General features: G+C 59.2%; 1 protein-coding gene across 14 annotated transcripts in view; it reads right to left on the reverse strand.

Moving 5' to 3' along the window:
- Positions 1-27507, reverse strand: part of LLGL2 (LLGL scribble cell polarity complex component 2) — a 33553-nt gene continuing 6046 nt past the window's right edge. For 2 of the 14 annotated variants that reach the window (XM_029212276.1, XM_029212277.1), the window contains 25 exons: positions 23241-23328; positions 22554-22646; positions 13367-13464; positions 12051-12132; positions 11641-11756; positions 11120-11278; positions 8989-9151; positions 8722-8854; positions 8352-8406; positions 7596-7750; positions 5537-5900; positions 5246-5399; positions 5052-5156; positions 4381-4673; positions 4132-4282; positions 3633-3783; positions 2860-2976; positions 2579-2745; positions 1944-2208; positions 1549-1702; positions 1267-1295; positions 995-1042; positions 729-771; positions 563-601; positions 1-350 (listed from right to left, as the gene is read on the reverse strand). In XM_029212276.1, the coding sequence (XP_029068109.1) occupies positions 293-350; positions 563-601; positions 729-771; positions 995-1042; positions 1267-1295; positions 1549-1702; positions 1944-2208; positions 2579-2745; positions 2860-2976; positions 3633-3783; positions 4132-4282; positions 4381-4673; positions 5052-5156; positions 5246-5399; positions 5537-5900; positions 7596-7750; positions 8352-8406; positions 8722-8854; positions 8989-9151; positions 11120-11278; positions 11641-11756; positions 12051-12132; positions 13367-13464; positions 22554-22628 (3174 nt within the window). In that variant the 5' untranslated portion in view covers positions 22629-22646; positions 23241-23328 and the 3' untranslated portion in view covers positions 1-292. Of the gene's footprint in view, positions 351-539; positions 602-728; positions 772-994; positions 1138-1266; positions 1296-1548; positions 1703-1943; positions 2209-2578; positions 2746-2859; positions 2977-3632; positions 3784-4131; positions 4283-4380; positions 4674-5051; positions 5157-5245; positions 5400-5536; positions 5901-7591; positions 7751-8351; positions 8407-8721; positions 8855-8988; positions 9152-11119; positions 11279-11640; positions 11757-12050; positions 12133-13366; positions 13465-22553; positions 22647-23240; positions 23329-23872; positions 25901-26038; positions 26308-27507 lie in introns of those variants that run through there. The other 12 variants (XM_029212281.1, XM_029212282.1, XM_029212272.1 and 9 more) reach the window with 12 other exon arrangements.

Raw genomic sequence — 27507 nt, forward strand, 5'->3', positions numbered from 1 at the left:
TGAAGAGGTAATAAGGTGTTTATTAAAAACTTTTTCACCCGGAGGCAGTTAACATTTATAATTTAAAACCCAGCCCACTACAAAAAGCGGGGAGACGGGGATAAAAACTGTGCAACATTGACAAAAGGACCGAGAGGGTCAAGGACCGAGGAGGGAGAGCCCCAGGGGCCTGGGGTCCCTCCTCTCCCAAGGCCAGAAGCAGCAGCAGGGTGGGCACTGGGGGTGCCCCCAGCCCCTGCACGGCCCAGTGTACGGGCCTCTCCAGGTGGGGCAGTGCCCCCAGGAAGAGCCGTCAGTAGTGTGTGTTCGTCGTGCAGAAGGAGATAGAGCCACAGCAACTCAGGAGCATCCTGGGTGGGACGGGGGCCTCAGTCACCCGCCTGAGCCCAGACACGGAGGTTTTCGGGCAAGTGGGGGTGTGTGTCAGGGCTGGGATAGGCCTAAGGGCCTTGGGGAGCGGGGACAGGGGCTCCTGTCCCTCCTATCCCTCCCTAGGAGCGTGCCCCACCCCACCGTGCAGCAGCACCCAGAGCCCCTACCTCCCCCATTGCTGAGGCCGTACCCCACGGCCACTCGTTGAGAACGCCAATCACCACAGCTCCTGCGTGGGCAAAGACAGGGCCGTCACCGTCCACGGGGGCTGCAGACAAGGACCCTCATTCCCAGAGCTCCCCTGGAACGTCTCCCGGCACCAGGGGCCCAGCCCTGCAAGCCTGAGAGTCACTCACCCTCGGTCTCCCTCCAGCGTGCTCTGGATCTCCTTCAGGACTCCTGCGGGGCAGGGGGGCAGGGGTGGGGAGCAGAGGCGTGGTGAGGCAAGCTGGGGCTGGGCCAGACACCCCCCTTTCTGCCCCTTCTACTGATGGGGTGAACGGGCCTGCCCTCCTTCAGGAAAACGGCCCTCGTTCCCACCCTGGCCTTCCAAGCACGCTCCCACCCCCCGCCCCGCACATCCCCCCTGCCAGCCAGCCCACCAGCACCTGCCCTGACTCACTCTCGTCATTGAGCAGAGCGTGCTCCATCACAGGGCCCGACCTCCTCTCTGGAAGGCAGAGGCCAGGCCAGGTGAGCCTTGGGCCCTCCTCTGCCCCAGCTCCCTGCTTCTGGGGGTGGGGTTGCTGAAGCCTGAACCCAGGACTGGAAGGGAAGCTGTTTCGACTCCCAGCCCGAACACCGCCTGCTCACCTGGGATCCCCTTCCCTCCCCAGGTGTGCTCACAACGCCTCGGCCCCCACACGCCCCTGGCCCCCAAGAGGCCTGTCTTACCCTCTCCATCACTCTGGCTCCCTGAGTTCCTGTGGAGAAGAGACAGTAAGGATGGGGGGCCACTAGGCTCCCCGTTCTGGAAAGCCCTGGTCCCGTGAAGAATGAGGTCGACTGACGAACTTGCGTGGGAGGGTGGGGCATACAAAGCGGGGCAAGGAGGCAGAGCTGGGAGGGTGGGCTGAGTTCACGGGGGAAGGGGACTCTGACCAGCCCCCAGGGGGCACCCCAGGGAGGGTGGGGTGAGGAGGGGCTGGAGCAAAGGCCACCTGGCCTCTTACCCACCTGGCTTTGCCCGAGGCCTTTTCAGGGCCCGACCCGTCGCGGGGGCGGCTGTGGTTCTTCGTTTCTGCTGAATCCACCAGGCACCGGGGCTCAACCAGCCACTTGGTGGAGAGAGAGAAGCGCTCAAACTCGGAGGGTGAGATCAGGTAGAAACCTGGTGGATGGAGAAGCCTGGCAGGTGAGGCCAGCCTGAGTCTCCCAGACCTTGTGGCTGCCAACAGAGCTGCCCCCCCAGGGGGGATTAGGGGCCAGAGGCTCCCGAAGTTCTCTGCCTGAGGAGCCTGGCCTTGACCGGAATACCCCCGACTGCCCTTCCCAGCAGCCCTCGCAGCAGAGCAGGAGCCCCAAACGCAGCCCTGCGGGCAGAGGTCCCAACGTGCCCACCGCCTGCACACCTTGGCCATATTTGGTGAAGACGCAGGAGGCGATGCCGCTGACGTCCTCCCGGCGGATGCAGCTGTACCGCACCTGGGGCTTGAGCAGGGGCAGCGAGACCACCTGGATGTCGCCCAGGTTGGTGAGGACAGCCAGGTGATGTTCCCCGTAGTCCTCGGCTCGACAGCTGCCGAAGCGGGCCGCACTGACCCGCCGCACCCGCGAGCCCTCCAGGGCGGTCAGCTTCAGCTTCAGCCTGGCACTGACCTTGGGCAGCGCGAACACCTAGGGCACAGGGCAGCCAGTCACACCTGCAGCCAGACCAGTTTGCAGAGCTTCATCCAGTCAAACGAGGACTTCCCGCTTCCCTGCCCGATGCTGCCGCTGGGCCTGGCCCTCAGATGTGTGGTCGCTGCACTCAGACTGCGAGGACGCCAGTCCCTGTCTGTGTTTTCTGTCCCTTCCCCAGACACAGGTCCTGCTTCAGTGTCCCCACCACTGACCCTGGGGCCCGGGGGCTCCATCAAGACCCCGCTTCTTTCCTGTGCCTCTGCAGCCCTCACACAGCAACTACAAACACTACGTTAAGTGAGTCCCAGCCGTTGTCATTTGTGCTGGGGATTCCTGGGGGACCCCACCTCCTCCCATAAGGCACCTTGAACTGCTCCTCCGACACGACAAGCAGCTGGTGGCTTCCCTGCATGTCGGGGCTCTTTGACAGGTCGTGGGCCACTTCCAGGGGCTCGGGAAGGGGCACACTGTGTCCGTCCAGCACCAGGATCCCCACCACGGGCGCTCGGTGCATCAGCTGGATCTCCTTGGCTGCAGGGACGGAGGTAGGCGACGGGGCTGGTGGTTGGGCGGAGCACGAGGCTGGAGACATCATCCCGCTCCCAGCCGAGGCAGACAAGTGCTCTCCCCCCGGCCAGCACTCACCCTGCTCCGCCCGCACCGGCTCATCCATTCTCCGCTCAGCGGGGGGCACGCGCAGGGCAAAGGCGTAGACGGTACCTCCATTGGTGCCAGCCCACAGCGAGGGGCAGTGGCGGGAGCCTGCCAGGAGGCAAAGGTTTACATCTAACCCCTGGCTCTGGGTGTCAGGGGGAGCCAGGAGACCTGGCTCACTACCTGTGTGACTCCAAGGTCAAGTCAGCAAACTTTCATAAACCTCAATTTCTTCCTCTGTAAAATGGAGCTGCTGTGGGCCCTGCCTACCTCCTGGGTGTAGACGAAAAAGGCTGGGAAGGCTCTCTGACAACCCAGAGCCCCATGCAGATAATCCCAAACCTGGGACAGCTCGGCCCTCGAGATACAGCAGCAGACAGCCCTCAGCCCACCCTTGCCCTGGCAGGAGAAGAGAAACAGCCAGAGAGCTTCTAGAGGGCCTACTGGGTACCAGCAGGCATGTGGCACGTCCCAACGCTCGCAGCCACTCTAGGAGGAAGCTATCCCTCCATTTTACAGGGGGAGAAGCGAGACCCAGAAAGGCTAAGTGACACGTCTAAGGTCACACTTCTAGAGAGTGGTGGAGCCTGGATACGAAGCCAGGGCGATCAGACTCGGAGACCCAGGCACGGGAGGGAAAGGGGCGGGTGAGGGCTCCAGTCTCCCCTTGCTCACAGGGGGAACCCCTCTTAGGGGTGCACCAGCCAGCAGCCTCTGACACGCCCTCACGCCAGAGGGCCCCCCACCTCAAGCTGGCCACTCACTGTCCCGCAGGTAGGTGTCAGCGAAGTAGAGGGTCCGGACAAAGCCCGTGAAGGAGTCCTCCGCCGAGCGGGCCTCGATCTTGCGCTGCACTGGCGCCAGCTCCATGTTCTGCAGGCCAGTCCTCTCTGCCCTGCTGCTCCCCTCCTGCACCTGCAGTCGAGTGGGCCAGGCCTGAGGGTGGGCTCTCGCCTTCCTTCCCGGGGGCATCAGATTGCTCAACAGCGAGCCTTCCGGGAAGACTGGCCACAGCCCCTGCCACCGCCTGCCTGGTAATACTGACTGAGGACGTGGCCCTGAGGCATTACACACTTTCACACTTAGGGAAGCCGAGGCACAGAGAAGCAGTGCGACGGATCCGAGGTCACAGGGTTGGTGGGGGTCGGGGGTGGCCCAGAGCCCGTGTCTGTGGCCAAAGCAGGCGGGGCAGGGAGGGGTGGTGGGGACCTGCCGCTGGCTGCTCCGGGCTCTGCCCGGGCTCGTGGCCGGCCCCGGCCTCACCTCTCCTGGAGGGCCAGCAGGCCGCCGCTTCCTGCTGGACACCCGGCTGCGACGTATCCGGCGGAAGGACTGGCGCAGGGACTTCTTTAGGGACTTCACACGGGACAGCGGGCCCTCCAAGGCTAGCTGGTCATTGGGGTGCAGCGTGCACCTGGGGGGACCATGGGCCATCAGCGTGGCCAGGGCCTAAGGGACCTTGCCAATCCAGGCACCAACCCCAGACCCGGCCACCCCGGGAGGTCTGCTCACTTGACAAAGACCTGCCGCCGCTGCTGGTGGTCAAAGAGGCCAAAGCCGTGGCTGGTGCCGAAGGCCACGAGCCGCCACTCGGAGTGCAGGGCCAAGGAGGTGACCACAGCCGGGGGCTGGCACTGCACCAACACAAAGGGCTGGAAGCCGGGCTCGAAGTGCACGGGCCCTGGGCGGGCACACAGGCGCTCGTGCCCCTTCCAGCGGTAGCCCTCCTGGTCCTGCAGCAAGTCGGCCTCCACCTGCTCCACTGCGTGCTCCGCCGCCTCGTCATTCAGCTCCAGCACCAGCACCTGGGCAGGGCGGCAGATGGGCTGAACCACCCCCCGGCACCAAGGGACGGACGGCAGGACCTCAGGGACCCTAACGGCAGGGGCGGCAAAGGACCCAAGATCCACGCCAAGGCCAAGGATCAGAAGTGCCCAACCTCTGGCTCTTAATCCTGATTTCTGGAGGAGAAAGGCCTCCCTCTAATGGGATCAGGGAACTTCTATTCACTGGGAGAAGTCAGAGCCACAGGGGCAGGTGATGCACCAGGGGGGCGCTCAGGAAGCTGGTTCCTGGCCCTGCTGCCCCCCAAGACTGAGAAGGAAGCTCGTGGGCCTGGACGCTGCCCAAAGTCACCTGATCAGCCCTCCCCACGGCTCCGCACGCCCAGCCCGGCCTGCTACCTGCCCTGCTGTGCCGGCCACAGCCAGGTAGCCACTGTATCTGCAGAGGAAAATCTTCTGGATGCCCAGCCGAGGATCGTCGCTGTAGGGGTCGAAAGAGCCCACCTGACAAGGGAGAAGAGCTCCGTGAGGGGCCATAAGCGCTGGACCTGGCCCATCCCCGCCCTCCCTGGTTCCCAGGCTCCGGGCCTCACCTTGCGGAGGGGGGGCCACTCATCCTCACCCTGGGCACTGAGGCTCTCGTTGGGGTCTGTGTCGGTGAGGAACACCCGTACTGTGCTGAGTTTGTAGAGCAGCCGCAAGCAGACGCCCGAGGCATCCCAGAACCGCACTGTGCCGTCCTCGTGCCTGTGGGCAGAGCCCGCCTGCCGCCCGTGAGAAGGATGCCGGGCCAGAGGTGCCCGGGACTGGCACGCACACCCCCCGAGCTCTGCTCCCACCCCACACATCCCACTAGGCAGGAGAGTACGATCAACGTCACCTACCCCGTGAGCAGCAGGTCCCTCTGGGGTGGGGCCGGGGCCAGGCTGGTGCCACCGTCAATGGGCCACTCCTGGAGGAGATGACGGAGAAGTTCATGGGCGAGCCTGGCTCTGGGCTGGGGCGGGGCTGGGGCCAGGGCCAGACCTACCATGGTGGAGAAGTGTGTGTTCTGTCGGCTGCCAGCAGCGATGATGCGCTCCCACAGCTTCAGGGGGATGTTGGAGACATGGTGGGAGCAGGTGATGGCGGAGCAGTGCAGGGAGGCCAGGTAGGGAGGCTGGACCGGCGGCCAACCAGCCGTCTGCAGGTCAATCACGACCAGCTCCTCCTCAGCCAGCACTACCAGGGCATAGGGGTCATCAAGGGCTGTGGGGACAGGCCAAGGGTCAGGGGCTGCAGGAGCCACTGGGAAGCAGTCTGTCCAGCCTGGCCCTGTAGAATCTGAGGCTCTAGGGTTGGAGCCAGGGCACCCACATTTTAAAAGCAAGCTCCAAATCCAACAATGCATAAAAAGAATTATATGCCATGACTAAGTGGGATTTATCCCAGGTATGCAAGGCTGCGTCAACTTTCGAAAAACAATTAATGAAACCCATTGCATCAAGAGGCTAAAAAAGAGAAATTGGGAACTCCCTGGCAGTCCAGTGATTAAGACCCTATGCTTTCACTGCCAAGGGTCTGGGTTCAATTCCTGGTCGGGGAACTAAGATCCCACAAGCCGTGTGGTGTGGCCAAAAAAAAATCACATGATCATAGCGATAGATGCAGAAAAACTATTTGACAAAACCCAACATCCATTTATGATTAAAAAAAAAAACTCTCAGTAAACTAGGAATAGAGGGGAACTGCCTCAACTTGATAAAGAATATCTACAAAAAACCTACGGCAGGCTTCCCTGGTGGCGCAGTGGTTGAGACTCTGCCTGCCGATGCAGGGGACGTGGGTTCGTGCCCCGGTCTGGGAAGATCCCACATGCCGCAGAGCGGCTGGGCCCGTAAGCCATGGCTGCTGAGCCTGTGCGTCCGGAGCCTGTGCTCCGCAACGGAAGAGGCCACAACAGTGAGAGGCCCGTGTACCGCTAAAAAAAAAAAACACAAAAAAACCCAAAACACCTATGGCTAATGTAATACTTAATGGTGAGAAACGTGAAGCTTTCCCACTGAGATCAGGAACAAGGCAAGGTTGCCTCCTCTCACCACTCATTTTCAAGTACTAGCTAATGCAATAAAACAAGAAAAGGAAATAGAAGGCATACAGATTGGGAAGAAAGAAGTAAAACCGTCTTTGTTCACAGATGACATGATCATCAATATAGAAAATCTAAAAGAATCGACCAAAAACTGGCCCTGGCTCCCACCATGCTGTCAGGTAGGAGGAGGGAAGAAGAGGCTGAGAAAGGAGGAAAAGCAGGTTCAGAGTCTCCCTCCAAAGGGCCACTGGTGAGGCTGGGAGAACACAGCTCAGGGTGTCCTGAGCAGGCCTGCCTCCCTCACCTGGAGGCCTCGGGCCTGTCAGGTCAGAGTCACCTAGGGAGGAGGCCTGCCCTCCTGGAGATCTCCCGCCAGGCCTCCTCTCTAGGTTTTGACACCAGCCCTTTCTGGTCTTGCCTGTCACCCAATTTAGAAAGCTGACTCAGGGCTTTCTTGGCCTGGGTGAGTTCCAGGAGACCAGCTCAGCTGGCCCACACTGCTACCTGCCCCACCCCACAAGGAGGGCTTCACCATGTCCAGGCCAGGAGCCCTTTGCCTCAGCCAGGTGGGTGTTAAGCCCAACAGTGCAGACCTGCCCACCTTTGGGCCAAGTCCCAGCTAAGCTGGGGAAGGGCAAAGAGAGCTTGGGGTGGATGGGAGGCATGGCCAGCAAGGACAAGCCACAGGCCAGCAGGGAAGGAGAGGGAGCAGCCTCGGGGACACAAAGAAGAGGTGCAGTGGGACTTAGGGACTCAGGGGTGGCAGCTTTGGGAATGCCTGCAGGCCCTTCCTCTTTGTTTATGGATGGGGGTGGGCCGGATCCCCACACCTCCTGGTGGCCTGCCCTTCACACTCACTCCCGCTCACCTACCAGCCTCAGGGTTCGCCTCAATGAGGACAGTGAAGTCGATGACGCGGGAGGTGAAGTCAAAGGCTGTCTGCTGGCCGTTGTGGATCACTGAGATGCAGTGGCGGTCCCCATAGCTGGCCCGTGGCATGCCGCCCTGGAAGATGGTGAAGGGCAACCTGGCAGGCACAGAAGAGCAGGGGGTGGGCTGCTGATGCCGCCCCAGAAGCCAAGGGCTGAGCCAGCCGTGGGGTGGCCCTGTGACTGGCCTCTGCAGCAGGGCCTGGCCTGAGGGCTGGCCTCAGTGTAAGTGCTCACTCAAGGTTCCCAGGAGGGGCTGGAGCGGACCCCCGTCTCTTCCCAACTCAACAGCCCTGGAGAACTTGGGGGCCAGCAGCGGAGCACGCAGGCTGCAGGCTTTGAGTCTCCGCCACCACTCCCGTTTCAACCAGAGTGCCCTCTGTCCCCCTTTTCTGCTTATACATCCGGTCTCCCTGTATGATTCTGTTTGAAGAAACAGGTCTGATCCTAAGACAGAGTTTGGAACCTGCTGATCTGAATCATCTCTCCAGGAGGGTGGAAGGGAAAGAATGGGAATGAGTTTTCAGGAATTAGTCGGAGAGAGGTATGAACAGCACCCCCCTCCCTTCCCTGGAGACCCGGATATGAGACCTAAAGGCAGTCACTAGGCACCATCTCCCCCAGGCAGAGGTTTGAGCAGCCTTTCCAGCTCCCCAGGAAAGCTCTAGAAAGGGAACAGGACAGAGCACTGATACCTACCCCTGCTTGGTGGTCAGCCAGAAGATTTTGGTAATAGCTTTGCAAGGAAAAGGGCCTAAAAGAAAAGGAAATACCTTGAACGGCCCTCCCGCTCTCAGAGGCCCGCGGGTCTGCAGCACAGATCCCGCAAACCTGCGGAGCAGATCTAGGCTCGGGAGTCTTGCTGTGAGCAGTTCCCAGAGAAAGTCACAGCGCGTGTCAGAAAACCCGCTGTGTGGCTTCGGACACAGCCTTCACCATCTCTGGGCCCCAGGTTTTGCTTCTATGAGTTGGACACCTACACCTGAAAGCAGGAGAGACCGACTGGGGCCAGAGAGGACAGCGCCTTGCTCACTGGAAGGCGGTCCCAGGTGGCGGGCAGAGCACTGACCGTAAGGCACACAGCTGTGCAGGGGCTCCGGTTGCAGGGTGTCACTGGACACGGGCCACTGGCAGTAGCTGCCGTCAGAATGGCAGCTGACAATCAGATGGCCGTCCCGCTGCCAGCAGACATTCTCCAGTTGCTTCACGGTGGGAAAGGAGAGAGAGTGCGCGAAGGCTGGGATCAGGGGTGCGGTTCCATCGCCTGCACCCCCATGCCTCAGACGGGGGCTGGATGTGTTATGTGGGGCCTGGGAGAACCATGTGGCACCCCTACCTGGCTGCTGAGGAAATGACAGAGCACACAGCTGCCCTGTAGGTCCCAGATGACGACAAGGCCCCGGCTGTAGCCAATGAGGATCTGCTTGGGGTCCCGAGGATGTTCCTGCAGAGCCTCCACCATCTCAAATGCCCGCCTGTGGCGGACCTCCTCTGGCAACCTGGGCGAGGGGAGCACCGTGAGCCCACGTCACCGTCCACCGATGGGGCATGGCTGAGAGCATGGCACAGCCATGCCCGGCATCCCCGAAGCAGCGGGCACGGAATGTGCCAGCATGGAAAGGCTGCCAGGATACATCATCAAGGGGAGAGAGAAGCAACGCATAGAACAGGGCAGCGATAGAGAAAACCCCGTAAGGATGCAAACGCAGGTGGCACAACTATAAGGAAAAGCAAGGAAGTGGTTTCCAGAAAAGTCGATGTGGTGGTTACCTCTGGGGGAGGGAGGGAGCTGTGACAGAGAAGGGCAGGTGGGGGACCCTGGGGGGGGCTGGCAAAATTTTGTGTTTGCCCAGAGTTGGCTGCAGAGACGCTCACTTAACAAGAATCCATTAAACTGTACATTCAACCCTAGTGCATTTCGGCAAGGTGTTGGTGTTTCATAAAAAAAAAAGAAAGTTTTTAAGACCTACAAAACAAAACTCTCTATATCAGTTGGCCTGGTCTTGAGCCTTGACCCCCTCCTCCTTTTCTGGGCCTGGAATGCTGATGTGAAGTTTGGAGGTGCTACACCAACAGAAGACCATGAGGTGGCAGGCACAGGACCAAACGCCAATACCGAGCAGGGCGAGTAGGAAATGGAAACAGCCTGGATCCCAAGGGCATTTCTACGCTCAAACCCAAACCAAACCCTCTACATTTAGAACAAGATTTAGACCAACAGGAGGGGTTCCCAGGGCACCCAGGCTGGGAAAGCCCAGCAGGGGCTCCTCCTCGACTAGACTCCCACCGGTGCGGGTACGGTGGGCACTGGTACCGCCACACACTGAGGAGCAGGTCCTTCTACCGTCCTGCCCACAGGCCAGGCGCCCCGGCTGAGCACCAGCTGGGCCTGCCACCCTGTAAACAGTCCTGCTCTGACCATGGTCACGCTGCCCTGACTCTACCATGCCCAGTGCTCAGAAGGACCCGGCCCCAAGCAGGAATCCTCCCAACCCAGCAATGCCCAGCCCTGCTTGACCATCACCCGGGGCCTGACGACTATGAGTGTTACAAGCCTGGTCCAGAGCCCTTAGGAAGGTCGGGCATGAAGCAGCTCCACAGCCCAGCACACTGGCCTCCTCCCTGCCCTTTTTTTTTTTTTTTGCGGTACGCGGGCCTCTCACTGTTGCAGCCTCTCCCGTTGCGGAGCACAGGCTCCGGACGTGCAGGCTCAGCGGCCATGGCTCACAGGCCCAGCCGCTCCACGGCATGTGGGATCTTCCCGGACCGGGGCACGAACCCGTGTCCCCCGCATCGGCAGGCGGACTCTCAACCATTGCGCCACCAGGGAAGCCCTCTCCCTGCCCTTCTTCACTGCAGAACACTCCACGGCCATCAACCTGGCTCCCGTGGGCTCCTGCTGGACTCCTCCATCCCCTCCACACCCAGACCTGATCTGACTCCCTCTCTCCCACGGACACCACCATTAACGAGCAAAGATTCTGAAACGGTCTCAAGAAACCTACAGGTTGTGGCCGCCGGGGATTCGGGGCCATGGAGCCTGCATGCAAACGAACGTGGGCAGAGACTCCAAAGCACAAGCACCAGCAGAAGCTGATGCAGACAGGCCTGGGCCCCGTCTGCCCCACTGTGGAGCCCCGGGGCTCTGAAAGAGGCGGTACCCGTGCCGAGGACACTGGACTGAGAGTTGCTATCATTGCACAGTCATTTTGAGCCTTGTTTTCCTTTTAAATGAGGCGACAAGTTACTCCCAAGACCCCTTTTAGTGCTGGGATGCTAACTCTTTTTTGGGGGTGAGATTCTCAATTGGGGGGACAGGTGGAGAGCTGAGAGTCTGTCCTCCCATCCCTACAGACCTCCCAGGAGAGAAATCATAAGCTCCTGAGGCATAACCGGGATGGAAAGGAGAAGGCCACTCGAGGGGACAGGTTCCTTAGGGCACGAGGGTCTCCGGGCCTGGGGCTCACCGCTGCAGCACAGCATCTGAGCTGATCGTCTGGTCCTCCAGCGCGCGGAAAGCCGGCAGCTGCACCACGAACACACTGCCGCTCTCGGTGCCCAGGTAGAGCAGCTGGCAGGAGGAATGCGGCAGGACCACGGTGATCTGCGTGGCACTGGGGGCGGCCCTGCAGAGGGAATGATGGCCCGTGAGCTGGCCCTGCCCAGGCAGGGGGGACCCACAGATAGGATCCCCCACTCCCTCAGCGGCCCCAGGGAAGGCCATGCCTGCGGTGGGGAAGCAGGCCGGTGAGGTCCTTTGATGGGGTCCAGCTACTCAGGCCCGGACAAACATGCTGTTTTTTTTTTCTGCCAAGACAGGAGACAGATGGCAGAGAGCTGAGGCTAAGAAGCAGAAAAAAATCCCTTGGCGCCTCCCACGTAGGGGATGGGGGGAGGCAGGCCACAGCCCTGCCAGCTCCTCCCAGGGCACCCTGGAGTTGGTGCACGGGTCAGGCTGGCTAGGAGAGCAAGAAGACTGAGTTCTTACCCTGGGGGGCCACGCAGCGTGAAACTCTCATCTTCCTGCAGCTCCGACACCCCGCCTTTGACCTTCAGGCTCCACAGGTGCAGGCTGTTGTCGTCCAGCAGGGTGACCAGCTGGCACTAGGCAGGAAACGGGGCAGAAGCGTGCTGTCTCGTTAACCAGGGAGGGACAGCATTCACCGTGACCTTTACACACTGGGGCGGCCCAGCCTGTGCGGGTCATTTCCAAGAGCCCCAGAACCAAGAGACCCCCGGCTCCTGTTAGGGTGGCCGTGAACCGCAGCTGGGGAAAGGCGGGTTTGTCCCGGGTCCTCCCATCAGCACCAAACCCAGGGCCACCAAACGACTGCCTTTCCATACGTCCTTTCTGGAAGATGGGAAAGTAAGAAGGGCACGGGGGCAGGGGGGCCTCACCTGGCCAGGCAGGAAGTGGATCTGCACTACCGCATTGTTCTCACGGTGCAACCCCATGAACTCCACCCCTGGGGCACCGTAGCTGGGAGTAGCAGGCTCAGGAAAAGCTCCACAAGGCAGGACCCCACCCCTCGGCCTGCCCGCTGGGCCCACGTGGCAAGAAGTGTAAATACCCAGCAGCAGAGAAGGGCTGCTGGGGGCGGGGGGGGGGGGGGGGGGGGGGGGGTGTTTGGGGGGGGGAGGGGACAGCAGGGGGCCTGCCCTGAAGGCACCGGGCCAGTAACCTGACCCCTGAGGGTAAAGTGAGCCAACCAGGGAGAGCTGTCGCAGCCAGGAGGGGTGAAGCATTATCCTGGCAACTCTTAGGCTGTTCACTGTCCCCCTGTCCCCCGCCCCACTGAAACCCATAACCTGAACTGCAACAGACTGTCAGCTACCACGTGGTGGCACCTGTGAGAAGACGCACAGGGCACCCGTGGGCCCACCTACGGCAGCCATGGCCGTGAGCCTTGGTGCTGAGAATCGTAACCAGGATATGGCCGTGGCCTGGCAATGATTAACCACCTAAGGGAGGGCTGAGTCGGTGGAAGCTGGGCCTCTGCCCTCCAGTGTACACACCCCCGGCAACCTCGTGCTGCTGACTTGCACCCCCAGGCTCCCTGCACCTGCCCTGCAGCAGTGGAGGGAGTTACAGCTTTACTGGAGGAGGTGGCAGCTGGGCTCTCCACGGGTGGTGCCCCACCTCCCAATTCCCCTAGGTCCCACCCTCGCTCACCCTGGGGGCTCAGGCCAGATTCAGGGGTGGGACTCCCAGACGCGTAGTGCAGCCTTAGGCCAGAGGACCCAAGCAGCGATTCCCCATCCTGGGACCTGTGGCCTTGCCTCTGAAATGGACCCACTGGACCACGTCCAGCCTCATGCCAGGGAAGGACTGTCCCCACCAACTAGGAGTCCACTCTCCTCTCCGGTGTGTGTGTGTGTACACGGGGTGTGTGCAGGGTCGGGGGTAGAATCTGGAAGAGCATCTGGCTTAGCACAGCTCCTCTAACCCAAGGCCACCCCGTCTCTGGTTTGGACTGAGCCCTGGGCCCAGTCTACTGATCCTTTGGGGGTGGGGCCCATCCCCGGCCTCCACTTACTGCATTCGGGGCTGACTCCTAAAAGGGTATTTGGAACGTCCCGGGAACAAGAGGGGTCATCTGCAACTTGCTTTTCTATGGAGAGTTGGGGGAGTCCTTCCTGAATCTCACCAATGCCAAGGCCCCTGGCCCTTCCAGGGCATCCCTGGGTGGGAGCTGGGAGAACGGAAAGGATACAGCTTGATGGCTCCGGAGCGGGTGCCAATGGCCAGGATGCGCAGAGAGGGGCTGTAGCCGAGGGCGCTGGGCTGGTGCGGGAAGCCATGCTCCACCGTCTGCAACGAGAACCAGGCAGGCATGGGCCTGTAGACACGTCCCCTCTGCCCCTCCATGGCCGGGGGCAGGGGGTCAGTGCCGGAGGGAGGAGCCGCAGCAGAGAGCCACCCCCAGCAGGAAGAAGGAATTCAGTCTCGTTCAGGTCCCCACCCGGACCCACCTGGGCCCCACCCTCAGTCCATTCCTGACCCGGTCCTTGGCCATGTGATGCTCCCTGGGAGCGCATTCTCCCGGGACACCGTGCTGGCCCCTTGCTCTCCAGGAACTCTGACCTGGTTCCTCCACCACCCGTACTGTGGGCCACCCACCCAGCCCTCCTGCAGGAGTGCGGGGGAAGCTCTGCGGGGCTGGCACAGGAGAGGCACCAGGTGGCTCAGGAAGCCCAGCTGCACTGCAGCTCCAGGCGGGCCCCTGGGGTCCGACGGAACCCACAGCTGCCCTTCCCGACTCTGGGCCACCCGAGGCTCCTCCAGCACTGAACATTTGCTCTGTCTCAAGTGCCTCGTTGCCACTATGAGTTCTCTTCCACCATCTTCCCAGGGAGGAAGCTTCTGGAGTGTTGTTGCAGACACATACCTTGGCTCAGTTCTTCTTATAGAAATAATACACATTGTAGAAAACTTGGAACATATAAAGGAGTTTGAAAAAGAAGACAAAATCACCCACACTCCCCAAACTGGAGTAACCCTTCCTAACAAGGGTGTGTATCCGACTGTAAGCGTGTATGGGCCTATACTTAAAAACAGACACCTCAGAGAAAGACAAACACTGCATGATATCACTTATATGTGGAATCTAAAAAATACAACAAACTAGTGAATATAACAAAAAAGAAGCAGACCCACAGATATAGCAAACAAACTAGTGATTACCAGGGGGAAGGGTATTAAAATTTTTTTTAGATTTTGGGACTTCCCTGGTGGTCCTAGTGGTTAAGACTTGGCGCTTCCACTGCAGGGGGTGAAGGTTCAATCCCTGAACTAAGATCCTGCATGTAGCGCGACAAGGCCAATATATATATATATATATATATATATATATATATATAATTTTTTAATGTTTTAAATAAAAAATATGAATAAAATAAAAACATATAGGAAAGGACAAAAAAAAAACCCCAGAGACCTTTCTGGGACCATGCCACATGAATATACATACAGACACATAGCTCTGTGGTCTGTCTTTCCACCTATAACCAGCCCAGGCTGTTAAAAGCAGTAAAACGACTTTTATTTTTCATTTTCGTCACACGGTATCGGTATGGCTTGCAGGATCTCAGTTCGCCAACCAGGGATTGAACCCGGGCCACGGGCAGTGCCGAGTCCTAACCACTAGACCACCAGGGAACTCCCTAAAACGACTTTTAAACGGCTGAAGAATATTCCTCAGGGGGAGGTGCCCTAACGCACCAGGCCTCTGTTATTGAACATTTACTTTGTTTTCAGAGGTTTTGTAATTGCCAGTTGCATCGATGACTATTCTTGGGCTCCAATCTCTGCCTGCAACTCAGTATTTCCTTAGGCAGGTGTCCCAGGGGTGGAATTACAGATTAAAGAGGTATGGATGTAAGCACTAGAGATTGAGATTGACAAACCATCTTCGGGAAGGTTTTCAGTTGTTTCTCAGTCAGCTAACCCCACTCTGCCCCACCCCATCCAACCCGCCAGGGGATAATGAACCTGTAGAGCTATAGATTCGAGCAGGACAGAGGATGCCAGCCAGCGATTTCAAAGTTTTGTGTTTTTTTTTTTAAACCATGGAGACTGCCCTGCAGAAAAAGGGTGTCCCAATGAGGCAGCTCTCCTTAGGCCCAAGGCTCTACTCTGGGCTTCACTTGGCCTCCAAGGAGCAGAAACAGATAAGTCCTGGTGACAGCTGGAGCGACAGCTTAGCAGACCCAACTGCTTTGCTGCCTGCCTGCCTGCCCACCCAGGCCAGTGGCTCGTGGAAGAGGGGCCCTGTGCTGGGGTTGGCCCAGGGATGAGAGCTCCAAAGAGTGCCTATTCTGGGGACACGTAGGTGTGAGGGCCCCACAGGCTTGGTTCTCTGCCAGGAACACAGTCTGCCCTGCAAATGGCTGTACCTGGAAGGGTCAGCTGGGAGGGCAGCAGCACACCAGCAGGAGCCCTCCCCACCCCCACCCCCCACCCCCGGACCCCCCAGGTTTCTGTTCAGCTATGTAAAAAATGCAGAGCCTGGAAAAGCCTTGGGGAGATAGCAGGGTATCTGGAATGTAAACATTTCCCAGGAAAAGGAGGGCAGGGCTCCTGACTCGGTGTGGGACGAGCTTCCCCAGGAGCCCCCACTAGGCCTTGGCTGGCCCCAGGCTGCTGGGGCCTCGGGAAGTCAGAGGCCCGAGCTCCAGAGAAGGTTCCTGGGATGACAGCATTCTCCCATCATCCCCAGCAGCCGCAGCTTAGGATCACAGTGTCTGGAATTTGGAGGACTCTGGGGGAAACACCCAGCAGGAGCCTGGTGGCCAGTATAACAGCCACAAGCCGTGTGTAGATCCTGAGCACTTGCAATGTGGCAAGTGCCACAAAGGAACTGAACTTTTAATTTTATTTAATTTCTATTAACTTAAATTCAAGGATGGATCCTTAACTCAGTAATTAGAAAACTTCCCAGGTATGTTCTTGGGTTCCAAAGGAACAGGGGCTGGAGTCAGGCAGACCAAAGCTTTGAATCTCCTCTTTCAACTGTAAATCTTCCAAACTCTAAACATAGATCACATATTCCTAAAGAAAATTTAATGGCCAAATTGAGATGTGCTGTAAGTAAAAAATGTACCTTTGTATTAACAACAACAAAAAAATACTAAGAAAAAAATCTAATATCTACTGACTACATGTTGAAACAATAATATTTTGGATATATTGGATTAAACAGAATATGTTATCAAAATAATGTTACTTGTTTAAAAAATTTTATAATGCGCTTCTACAACATTTTAAATTACATATGTCTCATATTATATTCCTATGGGACCGAGGTGCTACCCTAGACATTTTTACCTCGGGCATCAGCAGGAAAGTCAAGCCAAAGAGAAAACAGTCTGCAGCTTTTTGTCAGGTGCTCAGGCCACACGTTATCCTATCAACTCGCTGGCAGGAAGTTCTCCTAACATCTCCCCTGAGTCATACCTGCTGCGGATCAGCTCTTTTCCCTAACCCAGAGGGAGACAAAGGTCAGGCCCATCGTTCAGTCACTCATACTCATTCCTCATTTCTTCAGGGTCCTGAGGACACTGTGCCACCCCTCACTCCCGAACCACCTTCTTTTCCATAGGCTGGTTTAGAAAGAACAGGAACTGAGTCAGGCCCACGAAACTTAGAATCCCCAATACCACTTAAAAGGTGACAGGACGAGCTGCTTTGCCTCATTTCACGGTAAACGGGATGATGCGAATGACTGCGCTGAGCGGGGCTGTCCTTGGCTCCAACAAGACGAGCCTCAGGACAACCACCTGACCGCCGCTGGAGGGCTCAGCTGGCCTCAAGGCGCACACAAACCTTGCCTCCCTTCAAAGGTTCTCCCTCATGCCTCCCTTCAAAGGTTCTCCCTCATGCCTTCCTTCAAAGGTTCTCCCTCATTCCCTCATATCCCTCAGGGCATCTTCTCCAAGTTGACCAAGGCTCCCTCAAAAACAAAATAAGGGGAGGGAGCTTCATGGTGACCCTAACTGGCTGGGGCCAAGAGGGTGGATTCAAATGTAAATAGCGTGGTGACAGGGGATTCCCCAGGTCCTAGAGGGGAAGCTACCCGGCTTCAACATGCAAATAAGACCCACAATCCCTGAATGAGGCAACATGATATGACGTAAAGCGAGTCATGAGGTCAGGGAACTGGTCAAGAAAGGAGGTGCGGGGACCCCAGGCCAGTTACGAGAGGCCCAGGGGGTCTTGCTGGGAATGAGGAAGGGAGTGATTTGGATATGGGGAGAGAACAGAGGTCAGTTAATTGAGGGGAACGGGGAGGAGCTGGACGCCCAGGGCCCGAGAAGCCTGGGGAAGCAGGAAGTTTCCACGAGGCCCCTCTGCCTGCGCTCCGGCTGCCTCCCAAGGTGGGGTGCCCTTCCCATCCCCTGGTTCCCCCTCCCTCCGACTCCTAACAGCCTTTTAAGACGTGGTTCCCCCCACTGGAGCAGCAGGTCCACATGGACAGGGACCCCTCCAGGCTGGTTTAGGGTTTAGGCACAGTTCCAGGACCCCGGAGCATAGAAGGTATCTGACCTCCCTTAAAGAAAGCAGCCCCCGGGACACAGGAGGCGCTCAGCCCCAGGGGGGTCCTGCTGTGGACTTCCAAGGCACACAGCGACCCCGATCAGCCCTCCGCCCAGGACAGCGGGCCCGGGTTCCAGGGCCGGCCCTCCCAGCCAGAGACCCCAGCCGCCTCCAGCTCAGGTTCAAGCTAGGAGGCTGACCAAAGTGGGGTGTCCTCCCCTACCTCCTGAGCTCAGCATCCAGCCTACCTGGCACTGCCCCCACCCTGCTACCTGGCTCAGGTGACCTCTGCCAAGGGAAGAGAGAACAATGAACTCTTTTGACAGAGAGCTGGGAAAGGAGAGATTTCTGGGAGCCGTCCAACTGCAACATTAGCCCGGTGTGGGAGAGAGAGAAAGCCCGTCTGTCTCACACCGGCTCCGGGACCCCATTTCAGGTTCCCGGAAGGGAGACAGCAAAGGTGGTTTGTCTGAGAGCGAGGGGGCCCTTTGTCCTGCCCCCAGCAAGGGGGGACCCTGTCCAAGATGGAGGGCTGAGGAGTCCCTAGCACTTGCTGGGGGGGCAGGAAGGAAGGCTGCCCAGGGGCACGGGGTGGGAGGGTGTGCAGGGGGTGGGCTGGGGGACAGGGAGGCACTGCCCCGTACTGGGTGTGGTCAGCCCAGATTCCTGGCGGTGGCAGCAACCTGGCCCTCCCTGTGCGGCTGTCACCTGACACCAGGGGCCCAGCCATGCAAAAGCCAAGACCAAACCGCCTGGCCCTGGACGGGGCAGCTGGTCAGGAACACACTGTTTGTTCAGGGCCTGGGGTGGGGGAGGGTGGCCCAGGCAGGAAGGGCGGCCAGCGGGTTTCACCAGGGGAGGCAGGGCCTCGAGGGTATTTTCAAGGAAGGGGTTTTAATTTAACATGAGCTTACGTCCCCTTGTCTCCTCGGAGTCACTTCCTCCCTCCTGAGGCGCCCAGTGGGTCCCGCAGTCCCCTCATTTGGTCCTCAGTGGCCCTGCTGGCACTGCCAGCTGACCTCTGTCTTCCCAACAGGCCTGAGGACCCGGCATCCGGCACAGGTGAAGAGACGGAAGGCCGCACCCCGAGGCCACACGGCTGTGGGCAGACGGAACCGGCAGCCGCATCCCCAGCCGGTGCCCCCTCCAGGTTCTCAGGCTGTGCACGCCTGGAGGCCTCAGTTTCCTCACCTGCAGAGTGGGAACAGCGCCCACCTGTGAGTCGTCAGGAGGCTGAGGCGAAGGCGAGGCAGACCCTGTAGGGCATCAGCTGTGTGTGGGTGCCATTCAAAGCAATTTAACTCACTCAGCCCACCAGTCTGGGTGTAGGGGTGATTACAACGCCCACTTTACAGATGAGGAAACTGAGGAGCAGAGAGGTTAAGTAACGTTTCTGTAGTCACTCAGTGAGGAAGCAGCACAGCTGGCATCTAGACCCAGGCCGCCTGGCTCCAGGGTCCCCGCCCCAACCACTGCACCACCTGGCCCCTTTGCTGCTTGGCATGGAGCCCGTGGTGAACCAGAGCTGCCCCTCGGACAATCAGTCCCCAGCAGGGGGTTCAGAGCATCTGTCCACAGACACAGCTCCTTCCCAGGTACCAAAGCCGAAGAAACAGGACATGCTGCTCTCGGCCCGCCGGGGGCCATGTCCCTGCTCTCTCTGAGGCACCTTGCTTGGTGTGGGTATCAAGGAGTTGGGCCAGATGGTACTGGAGGGAGAGGCCCAGCTGGTGTCTGCAAGCCTCTTGGGCTGGCCTATGATGGTGCCACCGTCCCACCTCCCAGCTCACTGCCCTGCAGACCGGCACTTCCGGGATGGACACTGCCTGCTTCCCCAGACGTGAGGCTCTGAGCTCCAGCTCTGTGTATCCCACTGTCTGCTGGGACCTGCCCTCACCTGAGGGTGCCAAGATTCTCCAAACTGAGCCTCGAGCCAGATAACATTCACAGAGCTGTGCTAATACTGGAACCACTAGCCACTTAGGCCCTTCAACTCATACACTAACTCGTTTAATCCTCACACCAACACTGTGGGGTGGCTTCTGTTACCCTCTCCACTTAGAGATGAGTGACTTGTCCAAGGTCACCCAGCTGGTGAACCCAGGCAGTCAGGTGCCGAGGTTGGCGCCACTCACCCCTGGGCAAGACTGCCTCTCGATAAGTGGATGATCATAATTGTTGCTATTCTGTCGGAATCGAATGTATCACTTTCCTCAACCCTGCTCCTCGCCCCTCCTGGGCTCCCCAACCCAGGGGGTGGCACCACTGCCCAGCCAGGATGCAGGACAGCTGCCTCCCTTCCCTCCTACGCTCCGTCTATTACCAGGTCTCATCAACCTCTCGCCCTAAATAAGCTCTCAATCAGGGGCTATTTCACTGGCCAGGGGACACTGGGCAGTGTCTGGAACATTTCTGGTTGTCACGTCTTGGGGAGGCAGGGCCAGGGATGCTGCTAAACAGCCTCACAACTCAGTGGGCCCCAAAGGCCCCAAATGTCAATGGTCAACCCTGCGCCCCAACCCCACTGCTGGGCCCCAGTCAGTCAATGCAACGTCTCCTAAGTGCTCTGAGCTTACCTGCTCCTGACTGAAAGGTAGGGGAAAAAAAAAAAAGGTCCCAGAGTTACCTCCTCTAAGTCATAAATGAGATCGCTCACTCCCCTGCTCAAAACTCACCAGGCTCTGGCGTGTCAGACCCAGATTCCCAGGTTCCAGCCTCCCTTGATCCCACAGCTGAACTCACAGCCAGGGGGCCGGGGCAGGGCTGGCGTGGGTAGGGCCACCCAGGCTCCCAAACCTTCCAGGATCTGGACTCACCCTCCAAGCCCAACCCTTCGGGCTCCACCATTCACCCAGAACCTAGATGAGATGAGTCTAAGCCCCACCCCTCCCCAACAGCCCCCCCAAGACGTTCCCCTCCCAGGAAGTGGAATTTTAGACCATCAGCCCCCTTCCTTCCACCAGACTATAAATGTCCTGGAGGGCAAAGGTCTTGTCTGAGATTCCCAAAGCCCCAGCGCTGGGCTGTGTAGGTACTCAATGCATGTTTCTTGGAAGTGAATGGGAGGAAGAAGGAATTCCAGGAGCCTCCCCTCCCCCTCCCCAGCCAGGCCTGGGGGTGGGGCAGTCCAGTTTGGGGGCACGGGGTGGAGGGGGGGGGCATGATTCTTCTGCCCCAGCCCCACCCCAGCCCCACCCTGCTGCTGTACAGTTGGAACTTGGGGCGGGGGTTCACCCTCTGCACTGAGCCTGTCTATCCGGTTTCCACTGGAATTGGCCACCTTTTTGGGGTGTGAGATCCCAGCATCATCAAGGGCAATGGAAGGCGACAGGGGTCACCCAGGCGCCGAGGCGGATGCTGAGGTTCTGAGACCCACACCCAACACCCATGGGCTGCTCCCTCGTAAGTGAGAATGGCAGGCTGCTGGGGCCCAGAGATCCCCCATTCATAACATATGCACGCCCACATCCCAAGGCCCAAAAGCCGTGCCCACAGCTTCCTTCCCCCAGTGGGAGGAAGTGTTCATTTAGGGAAGCCCTGATCCCAGAGGCAGTAGCCTCACAGCCACAGGTCAAGAAAATCAGAGGAAACCTGCAGAGCAGGTTGGGACCCTGACTCGCCTCCAACAAGCCCCCGGGAGCTCTCTCTCCCTGGCAGGCAGGCAGCCCCTGAAAACAGCACCTGACACTCCTGGACCACTGTGCTTAGCACTTCAATGATCTAATTCCGTGTAATCCTCATAGCAAGCCTACGCAGTGGGTGACGGGCACAGGGTCATCCAGCTTCTAAGTGGCTAAGCTGGATTTGAAGCCCACCCGTCAGCATGTCCTGGAGGGGTCCTGGGACCCCTGAGGGGAAGAGCATCTTGCTGCTCCCCTTCCTGCAGTCCACCTTCCAGGGTGGAGGGAAGCTGAGGCACGGAGGCCAAGGGCCTAGATCAAAGCAGAGGTGAGAGGAGCGAATTACCCCGAACCGGCTGCGGATTGCTAGGTGGCCTCGGAGCTAATAAACCACCCTGTGTTCCTTCCCCTTTACAGGCCAGCCCCCAGGGAAGCCCCATGATCGTGGGTAAGAGGACACCCGCTTGGGGGGCCTTAGGAGCAGGTGTGGAGCTGGGGTGGTCAAATGCCAACCCCCACCCCCACCCCCCGCCGACACCTTCTCCCAGGTGCCTCTCCCCACTCACCCAGGCCTACAGCCGGCCAGAAGGAATTATGTGTTCTGCCTGCAGGGAAAGCTGTGTTTTCCTTTGAGGGTAATTTGAGGAGGGAGGGAACGGCCATGGCCTGTGGCCCCAGGGCTCCAAGGAAACTGGCATCACAGGAACATCCTTATACTTCGCAGGGTTCAACGCACTTTCACCTTTCCCGGCCCTAGGCCTGCTCCATAACCCCGTGAGGAGGGAGGCAGGACAGGTTGTTTTATCCCCATTTTACAGGTGGGGAAAACTAGGCTGGAAGAGGCGGGGTGACCTGCAGAGGTCACACAGCCAGCGAGAGACATGGGACAAGGAGAGCTGACTCCTGGGCGTCCTGTCACCCTTTCCCAGGAAAGCCTCTAACCAGACCCCATTTCCAAAATCCAATTCCCAGGAGGCATAGCAGGCAGTGCCAAGTAAGTACCTTAGTCCAGGTAAAAGCGACCCCAGCGCCAGCCCCAGCCTGTGGGGAGGGTGATACCTTTTGTTTGTTTGTTTGGTCACGCAGCGCAGCTTGCGGAATCTTAGTTCTCCAACCAGGGATCGAACCCGCGGCCTCAGCAGTGAGAGCGTGGCGTCCTAACCACCGGACCGTGAGGGAATTCCCTGGGCACGTGACACCTTCGTGCCTGCCATAAACGCCCAGCTGGCCCTCCACTCCCCTTACCTTGTTAAACTGGAAGAGGTCCCGCTTGAGCCTCTCCCTCGCAGGGTCATGTCCCGGCCTCAGGAACCTCCTCATCTTGCTGCGCGCAGCCCCCTAGGGAAAGGCAGGCAGCTGCTGAGCACCAGCCAAAGGAGGCCCGGCACCCCAGAGCCCGACCCGGCGCCCAGGCCCGCTCGCCCAGCTTAGGCAGCTTCTCCCCAAGCACAGCAGGCGGCCGCCCCCGGGGCCGGGCCAGCTTCACCCTCGGCTTCCCCACGCCTCACGCCCCATCCGTGGAGCGCGGTTCCCTGAGAGGAAACCGGAGGGAGCTCTGGACCTGGAGGCCGGAGCTGGTTAATGCTCTGACGCTTGCTCCCGGCCACCTGTGGCCTAATAAAGCCAACAGGAGAAGCCGGGGGAGGAAGCCATTTAGCCCGGCTTTATGGGAACAAGGAGGGCCAGAGGCCCTGAGGTTTTAAAGCTTAATTGTTAACCTGTTTTCTGAAAAACCATAAAACTCTGGCTAAACAGAAAGGGCAACTTCACAAGCCTCTGTCTCCAGAGCCGGCTGGAAGGTGGGAATGCAAAGGCTGTCCACCTGGGCTCCCAGATCAGAACCCCGATGGGGGAGGGGAAATGCGCTGACAACTCCAGGCCAGGGCCCAGCAGAGCTCCCTGCGGGGGGTATGGGGGGGGGGGGCTGCACACCTGGGCAGATTCTTCCTTCTAACTTCAGGGAAGGCTCTCCAGCGACTCTGGGCTTAGGCTGCTCCCACCCGCCACAGCCGTCTGGAACCTGAGTGAGTGAGGCGCAGAGCACACAGTCGGGGGGTTGCTGGCCCATCCCACCCCACAGCCGGGGCCCATGGTGGAGCTGGGTCCGACCGCACGGCTGCTGGGGGTCTGTCTCTGGAAGCCCAGGCTTCCAGGCTGCCCCACCTCCCACCCTCAGCTCTGGCTCTCCGGTTCCAGCTCCCCTGGGGCTCTGATGGGGTGTGCTCGGAAAGGCTCCCTTTCCCAGGGGCCCAATGGAGAGTAATCAGGAGAAGAAATCTGCTCCCAATAAAGAAACCAGCTCCAGGCCCCAAAACTGTCCTCCCACCGTAGAATGCATTCCCAATCCAAGGGGAACTATTTCTGGCTCATCCTTGGGGGAAGGGGGTGGGATCACATGTGCTCCAGCTTCCGGCTTCCAGGAGCACAACCTCCCACTGACCACAGGACACCAAGGCCCGTCCTTGGAAACACAGGGGCTCAGGCCCACCCTGGAAATGGTCCCATTCGCACCTGACACTATAAGGGAAGGAGGCAGAGCCAGTCCCTGCCCTGGAGGAGCTTACTCTGGGGTAGGGGCAGGTAAAGACAGGACAGTGCACAGTGCCAAGTGCCCTGATGGAGAGGCACAGGGGCACCCGGCCCAGACTGGGCAGCAGGGGAGTGTCCTACTGGAGAAGAAGGTAGTTAAGCTGAGACCCGAAGGATGCCCTGAAGTTTCTGGCTTCTTGAAAGGTGACAAAAATTAACCATCAGGCCAGGACTTTGCATATGAATGGACCCTGGCAGGCACGTGCGTGGCAGAGTTGGAGGGACTTTCTGGCAGAGAGGCATGTCCCAGGGCGATCCAAGCATCTCCAGCTGGGAACAGGCGGAGACCAGCCCTCTGCACGCCTCACCTTCTGGGGACCCCGAAAAGGCCGCCACTTGCGAGAGGGTTGGAGAGTAGAGGTCTGTGCCTTCACATTTTGGGGGAGCCAGAGCAGAATGGGGAGCCCCACTTCTCCAAGGAACAGCAGGTAGTCGGGAAACTCCCAGGTGCTCACTTGACCCGAGGCCCCGCAGTGGGTTCAGGGAACAAACACGGGAAAGTCCCGGAGGCTCCTGGGCCTGGGAGTGAAAACAGACTCGGGGCCTGCAGCGACCTCGGCCTCCTGGACAAACAGCTGGGCTGGTGGCCTCGCATTCCAGCCATGGGGGAGGGTAGCGCCAGCTCATCAATCTGCCACCCCAGGCTCCTGGCGATGCCCCGTCTCCCTCTCCCGGCCCAGGTCACCGGGTCAGAAGCCAGAGGAGGCTGGGAGGGACGCCCTGGAGGAGGAAACAGGCCTGCAGACTCCAGGGAGAGGCCACCTGGGCTCTGCCCCGGGGACCCTCTCAGGCTGCAGGGTGGGGACAAGCGGGCACAGGGCCATCTGTGCCAAGGACCCACACAGGCTCAAGGGTGACACCGCCCAGTCCCAGGGGCAGACGTGCAGGTAGGAGGGAGGGAGACAGGATGCGGAGCTGGGTGGGAGAAAGCCCCACTCGGGGAGGGAGGGCGGGCACTCCATCCACCCGGCTGCCCCTGGGAGCCCCTGCTGCCTACCAGGCACTGAACCAAACCTTTGTGCGTTAGAACAAGGTGCGCCTAAACCTCATCCTGGATGCTCGTTCTCCTTCCAGAAGCCTCCCTGGAAGGTGAGTGGAACATCCCCACGCGGCAGACATGGAAAGAAGACCACAGAGGCTGGGCAACTCATCCAATCACTAAGAAGGTACCAACAGAACTGAGATTTGCCCCCAGGTGTGGAGAACTCCTCAGTCTTAGGTCTCTGGGAGGTAGCAAAGGATGCAGACAGGACAGAGGATGCCTAGTCACAGCCGTGCAGTTCCAAGGCGCAGACACATGCAGACACACACACTCCCACATGCCTTCAGCTCAGAGCCCAGCAAGCAGTGTGGGTCCTGGCCTCTGGTGAGGTCTGGCTGGGCAGAGCCGGGGACCCTTGCCTGGACCTGCCACTCATTCCAGCCAGGGGCTGGAACACCACTGGCCTCGGGTGACGGAGCCAGGACCTTCAGCGTAGCTCCCAGTACAGAAAAACTGCCCATGTCAAGGCATAAAAAAGTGCCATTGCTTCTTGAAGGCGGACAGGTCTGGGACTGGCTGGACTTACCTCCAAGCAAACCCTCAGCTCCACTCACCCCAGGCAAGAGGTTCTCTGCGGAGAAGCTTCAGGAACCTGAGCCTGGAGCTTCCTGGTGTGGAACAGATCCTACCTACTCAACCCACTCCTGACGGGGGTGGGGAGACGTAAGGGAAAGAGCCCAGGGCTTGGGACCCACAGCCAGGGCTCAAGCACCACAGCTCAGCTCCTCCAAGCTGGGTGGCAGCTCCTCGAGGTCCGGAGAGCTTGTCTGCTGCAAGCAGTGGGAGCAACGGCAGAAGCCATTGCCTGGCGCGGAGCAAACACTGTCTGAGGACCGGGCATACGACCGTGACAGACAGACAAGATCCTCCAGTTCACCAAGCTTACATCCTGTCAGGGGAGCGCGATGACTAAGAGGTACACAAATCAGTCAGCGGGATGGTTTCAGAGAAAGCTCAGGGCCTACAAGAAAATAAGGGAAGATGCTCAGCTCGAGTGACCAGGGTTTGGTGGTCAGAAGGACTCAGCGAACCTTCCCGAGTCTGGGTCTGCGCATTTGCCGTTCCTTCTGCCTGGGGTTCTTTTCCTCCAAATACTCACGAGCCTCCCTCCCTCGCCTCCACTCCAACGTGCGCACGCTGAATGAACGAACAGAGGTGATAATACCTCCACCCAGTCCTGAATGGTAGGAAGTGGTCAGCCGCGGGAGGATTCGGGGCAGGGCGTGTCAGGCAGCAGGCTTCCGTGCCACGAGGGGCTGGGCGCAGGCAACAAGGAGGGATGACATGGGTCGGAAGGGGGGCCTGGTGGGCCACAACAAAGAGCTTCAGTTTGACTCTACTGGGAACCCCCTGACAGTCCTGGGCAGGGGCCTGATGTGGTCCGCCCTCCCCTCCCCCACCCCATGTCCCCTTCTGCTTGGCCCTGTGTCCATCTCCTCAGCCCCCGCACCAGCCCCATTCACTGTGGTCTCCGTGCTTTTGTCTCCACGTTTCTCTCTGATATAACCTTGCCCCTCAAGCAGCATACAAAAAATCACCTTCCCAAAATCATCTCCCCCTGACTCCATCCGGACCACGTTCACCATGCTCCCTCAGCGCTTGACTGTGCCTTATGCTAACATGATGCCTAAAACCACTGTGGACTCGGGCACTCGTCTAGCTCTGTGGACGGTCTCCCCCGCCTTGTCGTGCTTGTCATTAAGCTGCTAGGAAAAATCAGAAGCAACCTAAGCGGCCAACAACAGGGGGCAGGTGAAGGGTGCTCAGCCCGACGATGGAAAGGGTACAGTCATGAAAAGGGCAGGAGACGATGGCCATGGAAACATATGTCCTATGTATCCAAGAGTCAGGTAGAGTCTATTAAAAATATTTACATAAGTCGACAACACAGTGGAAGGGTTATGGGATTACTGGTGATGCTTTTTCTTCTTTCTGTTTATCTGCCTCCCAGGCAGGGGAAATAAGAGGATCACACGGGAGGGGCCCAGGTGCTGGTCAGGTGTGAGGGCGGCCCTGCGCTCACAGTTGGCACTCAGTCCTGCTGGGGGATCGCTCCTGCCCCGCCCACGGCTATGGACACCAAATGGGCACAGAGGCAGGGAGTAGACAGGTGGGTGGAACCAGCTGTGTGGCCTCATGTTTCAGGCGCCCCTGGTCCGGGGCGAAAGGATGTTACTACTTGGCAGGCTATGACCGGTGAGGCGGCTGTGAGCTTCAACAGGAAGGCCTGGGAGGAGCTGGCAAGCTCTCAGGTGCTGTGTGCTTCAATGACGCTTTTACCGTGAGGGGTGTGGGGTAAGAGAGTTCAGGGGCCCCCCAGGCTGAGAAGCCCCCCAAGCCTGACACCAAGAAGGGTCTGAGGCAAAGACTGGGGAAGGAAGGAGCTCCGAGGGTCCCGGCTTCCTGCGCTGGGGGTGCCACCTGGCTAGAGCACAACCCGTGCCGGGGGTGCTTCCTGAGAAGAAACACCTTCTCCATCCCCTGAACTTCCAAAGATTGCCCAACCTCGGCCTCCATTCCTGTCCACTGTGCCCTCCGTCCGTGTCCAGACCTACCTCTGAGCCGCCC

Source organism: Monodon monoceros, unplaced genomic scaffold (assembly GCF_005190385.1).
Source record: "Monodon monoceros isolate NGI ecotype Baffin Bay Population unplaced genomic scaffold, NGI_Narwhal_1 Super_Scaffold_9, whole genome shotgun sequence".
NCBI classification, from domain to species: Eukaryota; Metazoa; Chordata; class Mammalia; order Artiodactyla; family Monodontidae; genus Monodon; species Monodon monoceros.